Source organism: Rutidosis leptorrhynchoides, chromosome 9 (genome assembly GCF_046630445.1).
Source record: "Rutidosis leptorrhynchoides isolate AG116_Rl617_1_P2 chromosome 9, CSIRO_AGI_Rlap_v1, whole genome shotgun sequence".
Lineage (NCBI taxonomy): Eukaryota > Viridiplantae > Streptophyta > Magnoliopsida > Asterales > Asteraceae > Rutidosis > Rutidosis leptorrhynchoides.
Genome location: NC_092341.1, coordinates 63660955 through 63679542, shown reverse-complemented (window position 1 = coordinate 63679542; position 18588 = coordinate 63660955). Strand labels below are relative to the sequence as shown.

At 35.1% G+C, this 18588-nt stretch overlaps 1 protein-coding gene across 1 annotated transcript in view; it reads right to left on the bottom strand.

Moving 5' to 3' along the window:
* LOC139868113 (uncharacterized) overlaps positions 1 to 18588 on the bottom strand; it is a 148952-nt gene that overhangs the window by 51241 nt on the left and 79123 nt on the right. The window contains exon 2 of the mRNA XM_071856448.1: positions 16637 to 18295. Coding sequence (XP_071712549.1) covers positions 16637 to 18295 — 1659 coding nt within the window. The remainder of the gene's footprint in view (positions 1 to 16636; positions 18296 to 18588) is intronic.

The window sequence follows — 18588 nt, the reverse complement described above, 5'->3', positions numbered from 1 at the left end:
CGTGTTGTAACGTAGTCAAAGGGACGAGGGTTACGTAATGACCAACAGTCTCGTAATAACCTAAAAACCTCATTTCTTACCCCAATTACCGACTCCGTCACTTGTGGGAACGTTTTGTTTAATAGTTGTAGCCCGATGTTCTTGTTCTCACTTTGGTGAGAAGCGAACATTACTAATCCGTAAGCATAACTTGCTTCTTTATGTTGCATGTTAGCCGCTTTTTCTAAGTCACGAAGTCCAATATTCGGATATATTGAGTCAAAATAATTTCTTAACCCATTGCGTAAAATAGCATTTGGGTTCCCCGCAATATATGCGTTAAAGTAAACACATCGTAACTTATGGATTTCCCAATGTGATATCCCCCATCTTTCGAACAAAAGCCTTTTATAAACCAAGGCATTCTTGGAACATTCTTCGAATGTCTTACAAACTGATCTCGCCTTAAATAGTTGTGCTGAAGAATTCTGACTGACTCTAGACAAGATTTCATCAATCATGTCTCCGGGTAGGTCTCTTAAAATATTGGGTTGTCTATCCATTTTGTGTTTTTATACTGTAAAATAGACAAGAGTTAGATTCATAAAAAAAATACTTATTAATACAAGCAATTTTTTTACATATATCATAAAGCATAAGCACACTATATTACATATATTACACCACACGAATACAACTATCTTATTCCGACTCGCTTGTTTCTTCTTCTTCGGTTTTGGTTCGTTTTGCCAAGTTTCTAGGGATATATGATGTTCCCCTAATTTGAGCCGTCGTTTTCTACATTGGTTTAGAAAAACCTGGTGGTTTAGAGGTTCCCGGGTCATTGTTACAACTTAAGGACTTCGGGGGTTGACGATACATATAAAGTTCATCGGGGTTGGAATTAGATTTCTCTATTTTTTATGCCTTTTCCCTTATTATTTTCTTTTGCCTTTTTAAATTCAGTTGGGGTAATTTCTATAACATCATCGGAATTCTCGTCGGAATCCGATTCATCGGAGAATTGGTAATCCTCCCAATATTTTGCTTCCTTGGCGGAAACACCATTGACCATAATTAACCTTGGTCGGTTGGTTGATGATTTTCTTTTACTTAACCATTTTATTATTTCCCCCACCGGTTCTATTTCTTCATCCGGTTCCGATTCTTCTTTCGGTTCCGATTCTTCTTCCGGTTCCGACTCTTCTTCCGGTTCCTCTTCGGGAACTTGTGAATCAGTCCACGAATCATTCCAATTTACATTTGACTCTTCATTATTATTAGGTGAGTCAATGGGACTTGTTCTAGAGGTAGACATCTATCACATAATATCAAACGCGTTAAGAGATTAATATATCACATAATGTTCACATGTTAAAAATATATAGTTTCCAACAAAATTTGTTAAGCAATCATTTTTCAAGTAAACACGGTCGAAGTCCAGACTCACTAATGCATCCTAACAAACTCGATAAGACACACTAATGCAAAATTCTGGTTCTCTAAGACCAACGCTCTGATACCAACTGAAATGTCCCGTTCTTATTGATCAAAAACGTTCCATATTAATTGATTTCGTTGCGAGGTTTTGACCTCTATATGAGACGTTTTTCAAAGACTGCATTCATTTTTAAAACAAACCATAACCTTTATTTCATAGATAAAGGTTTTAAAAAGCTTTGCGTAGATTATCAAATAATGATAATCTAAAATATCCTGTTTACACACGACCATTACATAATGGTTTACAATACAAATATGTTACAACAAAATAAGTTTATTGAATGCAGTTTTTACACAATATCATACAAGCATGGACTCCAAATCTCGTCCTTATTTAAGTATGCAATAGCGGAAGCTCTTAATAATCACCTGAGAATAAACATGCTTAAAACGTCAACAAAAATGTTGGTGAGTTATAGGTTTAACCTATATATATCAAATCATAATAATAGACCACAAGATTTCATATTTCAATACACATCCCATACATAGAGATAAAAATCATTCATATGGTGAACCCCTGGTAACCGACATTAACAAGATGCATATATAAGAATATCCCCATCATTCCGGGACACCCTTCGGATATGATATAAATTTCGAAGTACTAAAGCATCTGGTACTTTGGATGGGGTTTGTTAGGCCCAATAGATCTATCTTTAGGATTCGCGTCAATTAGGGTGTCTGTTCCCTAATTCTTAGATTACCAGACTTAATAAAAAGGGGCATATTCGATTTCGATAATTCAACCATAGAATGTAGTTTCACGTACTTGTGTCTATTTTGTAAATCATTTATAAAACCTGCATGTATTCTCATCCCAAAAATATTAGATTTTAAAAGTAGGACTATAACTCACTTTCACAGATTTTTACTTCGTCGGAAAGTAAGACTTGGCCACTGGTTAATTCACGAACCTATAACAATATATACATATATATCAAAGTATGTTCAAAATATATTTACAACACTTTTAATATATTTTGATGTTTTAAGTTTATTAAGTCAGCTGTCCTCGTTAGCAACCTACAACTAGTTGTCCACAATTAGATGTACAGAAATAAATCGATAAATATTATCTTGAATCAATCCACGACCCAGTGTATACGTATCTCAGTATTGATCACAACTCAAACTATATATATTTTGGAATCAACCTCAACCATGTATAGCTAACTCCAACATTCGCATATAGAGTGTCTATGGTTGTTCCGAAATATATATAGATGTGTCGACATGATAGGTCGAAACATTGTATACGTGTCTATGGTATCTCAAGATTACATAATATACAATACAAGTTGATTAAGTTATGGTTGGAATAGATTTTTGTTACCAATTTTCACGTAGCTAAAATGAGAAAAATTATCCAATCTTGTTTTACCCATAACTTCTTTATTTTAAATCCGTTTTGAGTGAATCAAATTGCTATGGTTTCATATTGAACTCTATTTTATAAATCTAAACAGAAAAAGTATAGGTTTATAGTCGGAAAAATAAGTTACAAGTCGTTTTTGTAAAGGTAGTCATTTCAGTCGAAAGAACGACGTCTATATGACCATTTTAAAAAAAAATACTTCCACTTTGAGTTTAACCATAATTTTTGGATATAGTTTCATGTTCATAATAAAAATCATTTTCTCAGAATAACAACTTTTAAATCAAATTTTATCATAGTTTTTAATTAACTAACCCAAAACAGCCCGCGGTGTTACTACGACGGCGTAAATCCGGTTTTACGGTGTTTTTCGTGTTTCCAGGTTTTAAATCGTTAAGTTAGCATATAATATAGATATAGAACATGTGTTTAGTTGATTTTAAAAGTCAAGTTATAAGGATTAACTTTTGTTTGCGAACAAGTTTAGAATTAACTAAACTATGTTCTAGTGATTACAAGTTTAAACCTTCGAATAAGATAGCTTTATATATATGAATTGAATGATGTTATGAACATCATTACTACCTTAAGTTCCTTGGATAAACCTACTGGAAAAGTGAAAAATGGATCTAGCTTCAACGGATCCTTGGATGGCTCGAAGTTCTTGAAGCAGAATCATGACACGAAAACAAGTTCAAGTAAGATCATCACTTGAAATAAGATTGTTATAGTTATAGAAATTGAACCAAAGTTTGAATATGATTATTACCTTGTATTAGAATGATAACCTACTGTAAGAAACAAAGATTTCTTGAGGTTGGATGATCACCTTACAAGATTGGAAGTGAGCTAGCAAACTTGAAAGTATTCTTGATTTTATGTAACTAGAACTTGTAGAATATATGAAGAACACTTAGAACTTGAAGATAGAACTTGAGAGAGATCAATTAGATGAAGAAAATTGAAGAATGAAAGTGTTTGTAGGTGTTTTTGGTCGTTGGTGTATGGATTAGATATAAAGGATATGTAATTTTGTTTTCATGTAAATAAGTCATGAATGATTACTCATATTTTTGTAATTTTATGAGATATTTCATGCTAGTTGTCAAATGATGGTTCCCACATGTGTTAGGTGACTCACATGGGCTGCTAATAGCTGATCATTGGAGTGTATATACCAATAGTACATACATCTAAAAGCTGTGTATTGTACGAGTACGAATACGGGTGCATACGAGTAGAATTGTTGATGAAACTGAACGAGGATGTAATTGTAAGCATTTTTGTTAAGTAGAAGTATTTTGATAAGTGTATTGAAGTCTTTCAAAAGTGTATAAATACATATTAAAACACTACAAGTATATACATTTTAACTGAGTCGTTAAGTCATCGTTAGTCGTTACATGTAAGTGTTGTTTTGAAACCTTTAGGTTAACGATCTTGTTAAATGTTGTTAACCCAATGTTTATAATATCAAATGTGATTTTAAATTATTATATTATCATGATATTATCATGTATGAATATCTCCTAATATGATATATATACATTAAATATCTTTACAACAATAATCGTTACATATATGTGTCGTATAAAAATCATTAAGTTAGTAGTCTTGTTTTTACATATGTAGTTCATTGTTAATATACTTAATGATATGTTTACTTATCATAGTATCATGTTAACTATATATATATCCATATATATGTCATCATATAGTTTTTACAAGTTTTAACGTTCGTGAATCACCGGTCAACTTGGGTGGTCAATTGTCTATATGAAACATATTTCAATTAATCAAGTCTTAACAAGTTTGATTGCTTAACATGTTGGAAACATTTAATCATGTAAATATCATCTCAATTAATATATATAAACATGGAAAAGTTCGGGTCACTACACCTTGAAACATGGTTTTAGGTGTGTATTGATGCAACAAAAGAAAGCCATTGCTTATGCCTCTCGACAATTGAAAATTCATGAACGAAACTATACGACACATGATCTCGAACTCGGAGTCGTTGTCTTTGCACTTAAAATGTGGAGACACTACCTTTATGGAACCAAGAGTACTATCTTCACCGATCACAAAGCCTCCAACACATCTTCGATCAAAAACAACTAAACATGAGACAACGAAGGTGGATTGAAACTTTGAACGACTACGATTGTGAACTTCGTTACCATCCCGGGAAAGCGAATGTAGTAGCCGATGCCTTAAGTTGAAAGGAAAGAATGGTGCCTCTACGTGTCCGAGCCTTAAACATCACCATCCACACCAACCTTAATAGTCAAATTCGTGTAGCCCAAGATGAGGCTCTCAAGGATGAAAACATCTCTCTTGAATACTTGAACGTCCTCACCTCTCGATTTGAAGTTAAAGAAACCGGACTCCGATATTTCGACGGAAGAATTTGGGTACCTAGTTAGGGAGACCTACGAAGCCTTATTTTAGACGAAGCCCATAAGTCAATATATTCGATCCACCCCAGTGCCAATAAGATGTACCACGACCTCAAGGAACAATATTGGTGGCCGAACATTAAGAGGGACGTTGCTACTTATGTTGGAAAGTGCCTAACTTGCTCCAAAGTCAAAGCCGAACATCAAAGACCGTCCGGACTACTTCAACAACCCGAGATCCCACAATGGAAGTGGGAAAGGATAACGATGGATTTTATCACCAAGCTACCAAAGACGGTGGGCGGTTATGATACTATTTGGGTTATTGTTGACCGTCTTACCAAATCCGCACATTTCATCGGCATGAAGGAGACCGATGGAAAAAGCGAACGCACAATCCAAACCTTGGAAGACATGTTACGAGCTTGTGTTGTCCATTTTGTAAAAGCTTGGGACAAGCACTTACCTCTCGCCGAATTCTCTTACAACAATAGTTACCACGCGAGTATTAAAGCCGCACCTTTTGAAGCGTTATATGGCCGAAAATGTCGTTCTCCTCTTTGTTGGGCCGAAGTTGGCGACGCACAAATCACCGGACCCGAACTCATTCATGAAACAACCGAGAAGATCGTTCAAATTTGAGATAGGCTTAGGACGGCCCGGAGTCGTCAAAATAGCTATACCGACAAAAGACGCAACGACCTTGAATTTCAAGTCGGTGAGCGCGTAATGTTAAAAGTTGCACCTTGGAAAGGTGTAATCCGTTTTGGGAAACGCGGGAAGCTAAATCCGCGGTATATTGGTCCTTTCGAAATCTTGGAGCGTGTTGGAACCGTTGCTTATCGTTTAGATCTCCCGCCTCAATTGAGCTCCGTTCTCCCTACCTTTCATGTGTCAAACTTGAAGAAGTGTCTTGCCGAACCCGATGTCGTCATCCCTCTCGAGGAGCTTACTATTGATGACAAACTTCATTTTGTGGAGGAACCGGTTGAAATTGTGGACACCTCCATCAAGACACTAAAACAAAGTAGAATCCCTATCGTTAAAGTCCGTTGGAATGCCAAAAGGGGACCCGAGTTTACTTGGGAAAGACAAGATCAAATGCAAAGGAAATACCCTCATTTATTCACGGATTTGGAAACGCAAGATCTCGAGGAAGAAACAACGACCACTATGCTTACTTAAATTTCTGGACGAAATTTCTTTTAAGGAGTAGGTAATGTAACATCTCGCCTTTTTCCATTTACTTTCTGTTTAATTATTCTAAAGTCCATTATATAATTATAACACCTTTCGTTAATACGCGTTTCTAAATTATCTCGTTTAGGTAATTCACGCACCCGCAACCGAACTCGAGGGACTAGTTTTGCCAATTGATCAAAGATGTGACTAGATGGACTAGTCAACACCCACCTCCTTTCATTATCCATTTCATTTCCATTTTCTTTAATACTTTCACTAAATTCTCTCAAACACCAATCCAAAGATTCATCACAACAACAATACCCAATCCAACGAAAGTGGGGTGATAGTGCTCCAAATGAACATATATTTAGTAGCAATATCCTCCTAACATGTAAATTATTTAGTTGTAATTGTCCTATTTTAAGTTGTAATCGTTTAGATTAAATAAGTGCGAAGACAAAAGGCAAAAACGACGATTTGAAGACGCAAATGACCAAAAAGCTCAAATGTACAAGATACAATCCAAGTGATTCAATTTATTGATAAGAAACGTCTAAAAATGACAAAAGTACAAGTTACGGAACGCAAAGTACAAGATATTAAATTATACGAAAGGACGTTCGAAAATCCGGAACCGGGACGTGAGTCAACTATCAACGCCCAACGCAACGGACTAAAAATTACAAGTCTACTATGCACAAGAATATAATATATTATATAAATAATTATATTAATTATTTATATTTTATATTTATATATAAATTATGTCGACAAGCTAAGTCCAAAAAATTGTGAGCTGAAAAATCAAACTCCACGACTCGCGGAGTTTGAAGGCCAAAAACTCCACGACTCGCGGAGCAGCCTGATTCCAAAATGCCTATAAAAGGCCACGAGCTTCTGCAGTTTTAAAAAAATATATATATACATAATAATAATAATACTCTGTAATATATAATAAATATATATATATATATATATATATATATATATATATATATATATATATATATATATATATATATATATATATATATATATATATATATAGTATAGGTTAGTTTTATATTAGATTAGTTTGGGTTATGTAAAGGTTATTTTACGGGTTTTTGAAGTCGAAATTCTGTCCGTGTAACACTACGCGATAAATACTCAATATAAGTTATGTTCTCCTTTTTAAATTAATGTCTCGTAACTAAGTTATTATTATGCTTATTTGAGCCGAAGTAATTATGATGTTGGGCTAAATATTAAAGATGGGGTTATTGGGCTTTGTACCATAATTGGGGTTTGGACAAAAGAACGACACTTATGGAAATTAGACTATGGGCTATTAATGGGATTTATATTAACTAAATGATACCTCATTAAATTAATATAGAGATTTACAATTTAACATAGATATAAATAACCACATACGCTCGATCGGACACGATGGGCGGGATATCTATAAATACTAATAATTGTTCATTTGACCGGACACGGGGATGGATTAATAGTCAATGGACTCATTAAAACAGGGGTGGATTACATTCAAGGGTAATTGGTGTAATTGTTAACAAAGTATTAAAACTTTGGATTACACACAGTCGATAACCTGGTGTATTCATTAAACAAAGTATTAAGACCTTGTTACAGTTCGAATCCCCAGTTAGTTGGAATATTTGACTTCGGGCATAAGGTTAAATTTGCCGAGCATTTTATAATTATGATCGATGAACTATTGTGGACAAAAACCAGATAGGTTTCAAATACATCCAGGACAAAGGACAATTAACCCAGGATAATAAATTAAAATCAAAACGTCAAATATCATAGTTACGGAAGTTTAAATAAGCATAATATATTTTATTTCATATTTCCTCGTATTTTTATTTATTATCATTTTAATTATTGTTATTTATTTTATATTGGTTAAATATCGTCATTTACTTTACGCTTCGCTTAAAATATAAAATCGATAAACCGGTCATTAAACGGTAAACCCCCTTTTATATATTATTAATATAATATATTTTGTACAAATATAATTGTTTAAAAAATATAGTGTGCAATAAGCCCGCTCCCTGTGGAACGAACCGAACTTACTAAAAACTACACTACTGTACGATTAGGTACACTGCCTATAGTGTTGTAGCATGGTTTAGGTATATCCCATTTGTAAATAAATAATTAAAACTTGTGTAAATTGTAACGTATTTCTTAGTAAAATATAGTACTATCACGTACCCCCACGCTTCCACATTAAGTTTTTGGCGCCACAGCCGGGGAAGTCGGCGAAACTCTATATTTTTAATTTATTTTTGTATAAATATATTTATATATATTTTTAGAAAAACAATATAAAAAAAACCGAAAATGAAAACTCCACGACTCGCGGAGTTTGCAGGCTTAAAACACCACGACTCGCGAAGCCGCCCTGACGCGCTGACAGAAACCCTATTTTCGCTTTAATTACGAAGTAATATTATTTATTATTATTTTTAAACCCTAATTACTTTATTAGTTTAATATAATTAGTTTTAATTTTTAATTAAATTGTATTTTAAATTTTAATTAGTTTTATTTATATATATAAATTAATACTTTTATAAAATAAATATAAAAATAATATTTTTATAAAAATAAGTAATTTTATCACTTTTTATTTTTATATTTTGTATCCTTTTATTTAGTGTAACCGTAATATTTTTATCGTTCGTAGTTAATTTTAAATTTAGTTTTGCCGTAGTATTTTTATTTTTAGATTTTTAGGCTTTGCCGTAAAATCCCTTAAGTGCTATTTCTTTAGACTAAGATTTAGGTGATTTAGAATTTTGCGACGATTTTAAAATTTTAGTGCCTTTTAAGTCACGACGCGCTACTTTCTTATTTTTATTTCTCGATATTTTTCGACGCGCTTCTTTTTCTTTCTTATTTCTCGCCACGCTAGTTTTAGGACTTCGAAATTTTCTCTACTTCTTCTCTAATAATTCCAAACGAAAATTTATTTTAAGTGGTTAAATTGATAGACATCCAAATTTTCTGCTTCGTAGTAATAGTTGGATTTGTTAGTGGCTGAGTTGTGAGCTTCCGATTTAAAGGGTTCTAGCTCCCTGCTGCATCTATTGGCTATTCGAAACGTGGGCAAAAGCAGAAAAGTCTATTAATTTGATAACTTATATAATTTTTATATTTATAACTAATAGGATAATTAAAATTTGGTAATAAGCGCATTATGAAAAGTCTCGAAGATATTTTGGAAACTCTTTACGACTTACGAAATCAATACTCTCAACCGAGTGTTGATGACAATTCGTTCGGTCAATCTTGGATCACGAATGACGAAACAATAACTGGTTGTGAAATCTGTAGAGATTATCACTCAACATGGGAATGTTATTATTAGGTTCCTATGGAAAATTACGCACCCACGAAACCTGAATGGAATGATTATGAAGAATACAATTCAAATTGGGATTATTCCCAAGAATATTTCCAAACTCAACAACCAGTAGACGAGGAAAATTACGTGTCTGAAAATTTATTAGACAATATGAAAATCAAACTCGAAGAACTCAATGCTCAAAATGAACAAATGAGAGAGTTTGTAAACTGGCAAGCTGAAACTCTATCAGACTACACACCTATTGATCTGAGGAGTATTGTACAAGAAAATCTCATATCATCGAATTTTGATGAATTCGAGAGCTCCGAAATCACCAACTATCCCGATGATACTTTTTATTCAGTCTTACCAATTTCACAACATAATGACACATTAGCCTCTACCGACGAAATCATCAATCCATCAATGGATGATGAAGAAGAAGTAAGGGTGACAAATTGGTACTCTTGAGAAAACGATAACGTTGAAAATTTTACCCCCGAGGCCAAACCGAACTTCACCATTACACAACCTTCCAACCCAATATTCTCAATAGACGAGTCATCTACCAAAGATGAACTACGAGCTGTAATAGATATTGACACCTCGGATTTTACCCAATTGGGTAATAGAGGTGAAAACTTTTATCCCGAGAATGATCGGAAGGAAATGTTAGGAATTGTCCACCCTATAATATGTATGTCGGTGTATATCGATCCATTTGACCAAGAACCAGAAAAGAGACATATCCATTTACTAAAAGCTACACTTAAAAAAGAATTAAGTAGTGACGATCGGGTGAGTCTAAACTTTAAACCCATTGATATATTATACACCACCCGAGATGTAAATAACTGGCTCACTATTTTAATTCGTGGAACTTATTCTACCGACTTCACATGTCGTCAGCTAAGTGTGGAGAAGTTTAACCCCACTTAACGTTAAATTAGGGGTTCGGGTTAGTGCATAACTCGTTAATAAACATGCATAATAAATTAGGGTAAAAAACGCATTTTTAAAGATTAGCAAACAGTTCAGAAAAGCAACCATTTTTGAAGGAAAAAAAAACATAGGTGATAAAACAAGAAGGAATGAACGATGAGGCGCGCCATCTATCATTTGACGAGCTTTGTAATTACAAACTGGGTATTTTCAATCACTTTTCTACACTAATCACCCTCATGAATTTATAATTAGAGTCTGATTTCATGCAAATGAGGGCATTGCATGATCTCAAGTGTGGGGAAGGGTTATAAATTCTCTCGGGTTTATACGCCAAATTTTATGAAAATTTGAAAAAATTTCAACTAAATGAATTTAAAATCATGTTTATATATATTTATGAACGGTAAAAATTAGGTGTTAATACCGAAATTATCGTTACCTCGGAAAGGACATAAATTGAGAAACACCCTAAAACGCTTGAATTTATTTATTAAGATATAAAAAGACGCATGAAAAAAGCCAAGTGTGGGGAGAATGTACCAAGTTATTCAATTAAAAACTATCTATCACATGTTTCTGTAAAGTTATTGCAGGTGCTTTTGTTTTGGACTAAATTGACAGTTTTACCCGATTTACTGTAATACATTTGAAAGAAAAGATGGATCTACACAATGAATCAATTCCATCATTAAAAGGAAGTAAAGTCTTCCGAAAAAGAAACGCGCTTCTTGATTTAGGTCAGGAAGTTGTTGTCCAGACCAGCTGTAGGTTGACGAAAAATCTAGAAAAGTCATCTCTAAAATCAGCAGGAAATCCACGGACCTCAGCATGAAACAGGGTCGCCAAGTGGTCAGATTTATCCTAACCATGAGAAGGATTTATCTCGTACAATGGGGGGCACCGTGCAAATTAGCTTGATAAGACTAATGAATCAGATCCCCAGAAAGGATAATCTCCTTAAAGATTAAAAATCAGCTTTTAAGACTGATATTACTCAATCATTGAGATTGACCTTAAAGATTGAGAATTCAAACTCATGGAATTCAATGATATCTAAACTCAAGCTTGAACGAGAAAATATTTTGATCAAAATTACAAACCGATTTGTTTTCTGAAAACCCATTTTAAATGCGTTCATTACCATTGAACGTAAAATCCTAGGAATTCACCTGGAATTCATTAGGTCACCTGAACCAAATCGGGTGTCAACCGTAAGAACGGTGGTTGCATAGCATGGTCGGAGACATGACCTTGTGCCAGACCGAAAAATTATAGGATGATCTTACTATTGCTCCTACAAAGGATAGTAATAGCATCCGACACGTTTTGGACCATAATCAAATGCATGTCATTAGACATTGCCTTAACAGTTTCTTGTTCATCGCTTTCCTTTACAACCGGACGGTAGTTTACCGAAAGGTAATATACGGAGCAAGTATACTGGACGTGTTGCTTTTCTAATACAAGGTTAGCAAGTGGGTGACACAAAACCATAAGTTTTGAGCTAAAATTTTCAAATCTGAAACCCACAAAACCCACAAAAACATTTTGCAAACACCGGTGAAGGGTTATTCCGGAAAACTTATCTAGGATAAAAGCTAGAATGAATTTTCAAAAGATCAAATGTTTTCATAAAGATCTAATTTCCTAAAGGATCTAAATTTTTATAGTCATGTGGGACTGTAAACCACATCGTTATTACTATTGTTCATACCGCCATCTCAAAATCACTAATGTATAAAGTGTGAAGAATAAAGAAGTGATTCGTGTGATGTATTATATTTCAAGTTCTGTATTGCTTGAGGACAAGCAACATTCAAGTGTGGGGATATTTGATAGTGCTCCAAATGAACATATATTTAGTAGCAATATCCTCCCAACATGTAAATTATTTAGTTGTAATTTTCCTATTTTAAGTTGTAATCGTTTATATTAAATAAGTGCGAAGACAAAAGGCGAAAACGACGATTTGAAGATGCAAATGACCAAAAAGCTCAAATGTACAAGATACAATCCAAGTGGTTCAATTTATTGATAAGAAACGTCTAAAAATGACAAAAGTACAAGTTGCGGAACGCAAAGTACAAGATATTAAATTATACGAAAGGACGTTCGAAAATCCGGAACCGGGACATGAGTCAACTATCAACGCCCGACGCAACGGACTAAAAATTACAAGTCTACTATGCACAAGAATATAATATAATATATAAATAATTATATTAATTATTTATATTTTATATTTATATATAAATTATGTCGACAAGCTAAGATCCAAAAAATTGTGAGCTGAAAAATCAAACTCCACGACTCGCGGAGTTTGAAGGCCACGACTCGCGGAGCAGCCAGATTCCAAAATGCCTATAAAAGGCCACGAGCTTCTGCAATTTTAAAAAAATATATATATACATAATAATAATAATACTCTGTAATATATAATATATATATATATATATATATATATATATATATATATATATATATATATATATATATATATATATATATATATATAGTATAGGATAGTTTTATATTAGATTAGTTTGGGTTATGTAAAGGTTATTTTACGGGTTTTTGAAGTCGAAATTCTGTCCGTGTAACACTACGCGATAAATACTCAATGTAAGTTATGTTCTCCTTTTTAAATTAATGTCTCGTAACTAAGTTATTATTATGCTTATTTGAGCCGAAGTAATTATGATGTTGGGCTAAATATTAAAGATGGGGTTATTGGGCTTTGTACCATAATTGGGGTTTGGACAAAAGAACGACACTTGTGGAAATTAGACTATGGGCTATTAATGGGATTTATATTAACTAAATGATACCTCATTAAATTAATATAGAGATTTACAATTTGACCTAGATATAAATAACCACATACGCTCGATCGGACACGATGGGCGGGATATCTATAAATACTAATAATTGTTCATTTGACCGGACACGGGGATGGATTAATAGTCAATGGACTCATTAAAACAGGGGTGGATTACATTCAAGGGTAATTGGTGTAATTGTTAACAAAGTATTAAAACCTTGGATTACACACAGTCGATAACCTGGTGTATTCATTAAACAAAGTATTAAGACCTTGTTACAGTTCGAATCCCCAGTTAGTTGGAATATTTGACTTCGGGCATAAGGTTAAATTTGCCGAGCATTTTATAATTATGATCGATGAACTATTGTGGACAAAAACCAGATAGGTTTCAAATACATCCAGGACAAAGGACAATTAACCCAGGACAATAAATTAAAATCAAAACGTCAAATATCATAGTTACGGAAGTTTAAATAAGCATAATATATTTTATTTCATATTTCCTCGTACTTTTATTTATTGTCATTTTAATTATTGTTATTTATTTTATATTGGTTAAATATCGTCATTTACTTTACGCTTCGCTTAAAATATAAAATCGACAAACCGGTCATTAAACGGTAAACCCCCTTTTATATATTATTAATATAATATATTTTGTACAAATATAATTGTTTAAAAAATATAGTGTGCAATAAGCCCGCTCCATGTGGAACGAACCGGACTTACTAAAAACTACACTACTGTACGATTAGGTATACTGCCTATAGTGTTGTAGCAAGGTTTAGGTATATCCCATTTGTAAATAAATAATTAAAACTTGTGTAAATTGTAACGTATTTCGTAGTAAAATATAGTACTATCACGTACCCCCACGCTACCACATCATGGGGTATGGGGGAGGTGAGTGTAGACAATCATTCCTCGTACCCTAGATTAGAAGGAAGTCACTACTCCACCCGCGGGTATAGAACCCGCGCCTAGATAAGGTCGTCCCTCCCTCTACTCTAGCGCAAAAGAGATTGCTTCCTAAAGGACCTCCGGCCCGAAGAGCTCATAAGAACGAAATAGAGAGGGCAAATGATACGTGCCTGTACGAGTAATGAGCACCTAGCAAGAAGCAACCATACACAGTAACCATAAAGGGGACACATATAGCAGTAATGCACAACAGTAGGGCAAAGAGCATGAATAAAATAGTGCACATAACCATTAATTTCAGGTAGACATACAGACAAACAAAATATATACACATACATATACATATACATATACATATACATATACATATACATATACATATACATATACATATACATATATATATATATATATACCCACCCACACAGACACACACACACCGATATATATATATACCACACGAAAGCATGAAAAAAAAAAAACTCATGCTTAAACATAAATACATATAGATACATTCGTAGATATATATACCTAGGTACAGATACAAGACAGACAAACATACATACACCAATACATGCACTTAGATATATATATAGATACAAACATATACATCGGTACATATATATAGCCTAAAAACATATACATAGATACAAAGGCATATAAACCATGTAGGGGTATAAATAGTGTGGTTATTGAATATCTGGTTATAGTTATATATGTAGTTGTATAATAAAAGTAACTAACACAATGAAAAAAAAAAAAAAAAAAAAAACCTACTCAATAATTCTAATTCTACTCCTCCACAGGCTCCTATCAGAAGTCATGTCCTCCGTCAGTAGGAGCTCTTTCATGTCAAGCTTTAATCTATCCTCCATCCTACGTCTAGGTCTACCCCTTCTCCTTACGCCGCCAACGGCGAGGGTCTCGACTCTCCTAACTGGGGCTAAAAGTGGGCGCCTCCTAACATGCCCAAACCATCTAAGTCGTCCTTCCCTAAGTTTGTTGATGATGTTCCCAACTTCCAATTTCTCCCTAAACACTCCATTTGGTATCATATCTAGCATGGTCTTACCACACGTCCATCTAAGCATCCTCATTTCTGCCACCTCCATCCTCCTCTCTTGGGCCTTCGTCATTGGCCAACACTCTGATCCGTACAACATGGCTGGTCTAATTGCCACCTTAAAGAATTTACCTTTCAGTTTAAGTTGGACCTTCTTGTCGCACAACACCCCTTTCGCAGCCCTCCACTTCAACCATCCTACTCGTATACGATGCGTCACATCTTCATCTATCCTTCCCAAAATGTGAAGCATCGAGCCTAAATATCTAAAGGACTCTTGCGGGGGTAGAATCTGATCCCCAATTCTGATATCCACTATATCATCGTGTTCCTCTTCGCCCCCCTTGAAATCGCATCTAAGGTACTCCGATTTAAGTCTGCTAATCCGAAGGCCATTTGATTCTAAGGCGATCCTCCATTGCTCTAGCCTCCTGTTAAGCTCATCCTGAGAATCCGAAACTAATACAATATAGTCGGCAAAAATCAGGCACCATGGGATGTTGTCTTGTATCCTATGAGTCAACTCGTCTAGGATCAAAGCGAAAAGATAAGGGCTAAGGGCAGATCCCTGATGTAAACCAGCCTCTACCGGGAAAAACTCTGTGTTTCCTACCGTCGTACGTACAAGAGTCTTCGCCCCCTCGTACATATCTCTAATAGATCTTATATATCTACTTGGGACTCCCCTAGCATTAAGAGTCTTCCAAATCAGCGCACGCGGGACACAGTCATAAGCTTTTTCCAAGTCTAAGAACGCCATGTGTAGGTTCTTTTGCTTTTCCCTATACTTCTCCATAAGGCTTCTAACTATGTGAATCGCTTCCATCGACGAGCGTCCTGGCATGAAGCCGAATTGGTTCTCTGAAACCTTTGTCTCGCGTCTGAGCCTCATCTCGATCACTCTTTCCCAAAGCTTCATAGTATGACTGAGTAACTTTATACCTCTATAGTTACTACATAATTGCGCATCTCTCTTGTTCTTGTAAATGGGAATAACCTCACTGAGTCTCCATTCCATAGGCATATTTGCACTTCTAAACGTCGTGTTGAAAAGGTTTGTCAACCATCTAACCCCGTCACCTCCTAGGAACTTCCACGCCTCAATCGGAATTTTGTCTGGTCCTACTGCTTTGTTTCTCCCCATCTTTCGTAGGGCCAATCTAACTTCCTCCTGATTAATCCTCGTGCAGAAACAGTTGTTTTGAAACTCCTGAACCTCGTGGGGTTCACCATTCCGCTCTGGTCTTCCCCTACCGAAAAGGGATGCAAAATATTCTTCCCATCTTTTCCTAATAAGGTCTTCTCTCACTATACTTTGCCCTGCTACATCCTTGATATATTTGATGTTACCTAAGTTCCTCCTTCCTCGCTCCCTAGCTTTGGCTATCCTATATATGTCATTAGCTCCCTCTTTAGAGTCTAGTTTTCTATATAAGTCTTCATATGCTTTGTCTTTTGCAATTGCTATGGCCTTCTTAGCTTCTCTTCTAGCTTCTTTATATCTTTCTTCTACCCTAGTTCTCTTTTCAGGTGTCCCTTCTCCAAGAGTAATGAGCTCCCTAAACCTCGTCTGCTTTAACGCGACTTTCGATTGGACATCGTCACTAAGCCACCACGACTCTCTTCTACTCTTATGGGCTCTCGATGTCCCTATAGCCACTCCTAAGGTCTCTTTTGCCACATCTCTGATAGTGGACGCCATGCGATTCCATATCTGGTCTACGTCCGTAGGGGCAACGTAATCCTCTTCTACACTCAATCTATTAACAACAATCGCTCTAAAAGTCTCCGCATTTGCTCCATAGAGGTTCTTCCAAAGGATTCTAAGTTGTACAGCCCTAGCCCTCCTGCCAACTCTTCCCCTAGTGACTAGGTCCATGACCAGCAATCTGTGCTGGGAGGAGCACGTCAAAGCTGGAAGGACCTTACAGTCCCTACATGTCCTAAGTTCCCCTTTACGAAGAAGCAAAAAGTCAATCTGGGTGCTGCGACCCCCGCTATGGAATGTGGCTAACTGAGCATCCCTCTTCTTGAAGAAAGAGTTTGCTACCACCAACTCGTGGGCAATGGCAAACTCAAGAATTGAGCGCCCCTCTTCATTTCTAGGACCAAACCCAAAGCCACCATGGGCTCCCTCATAACCTTCTGCCTCCACTCCTATATGTCCATTCAGATCACCACCTATAATCAGTCGATGGTCGGCTGGGCACCCCCTCACCACCTCATCTAACAATTCCCAAAAACTCTTCTTTTCCGCATCACCTAAACCCGCATGAGGTGTGTATGCACTAATGACCGTGAAAGTCTCCTCCTTAATAATTAAACTAACCGACATAATCCTATCGCTAAACCTGCCCACGTCAACAACGTTATCTTTATGTAGTTTTCCTAAAAAGATACCTACCCCGTTCCGTGCTATCCTAGAACCCGAGTACCACAACTTATAGTCCTGAATCTCTATCGCCTCTTCACCCTTCCATCTAGTCTCTTGAACACACACTATGTCTACCTTACTCTTAAGGAAGGTATCAACGAGCTCAATCCTCTTACCAGTCAAGGTTCCTATATTCCAACTACCCACTCTAATCCTACCAACGGTGGCTACCCTACAACCTCCTCTAACCCCTCTAGGCCTACCCGCCCCTAAAACAGGAGAACATGACCTCAAGTGACCATAACTATGTGAAGGATCTATATTACTTTGTGCACTAAAAAGATGACCAAGTACAAGCTAAACAATATGAATAAGATAAATTCGTATAAATTGTAAATTATAATATTTAGAACTAAAAAGGGATATATAAATGTAAGTTATACTATAATATAAATTACAACTAGGCGGTATATCAATATAAGAATAATATATAATCCAATATAGTCAAATAGGAGAGAAAGAAAGGAAAAAAATATATATATATATATGTATATATAAGAAGAATTTATACCCAATGGAAAATACTTAATAAATTTATAAAAAATCTATTAGATGGAAACTTAATATACTATAGCTACAAAAATATTACT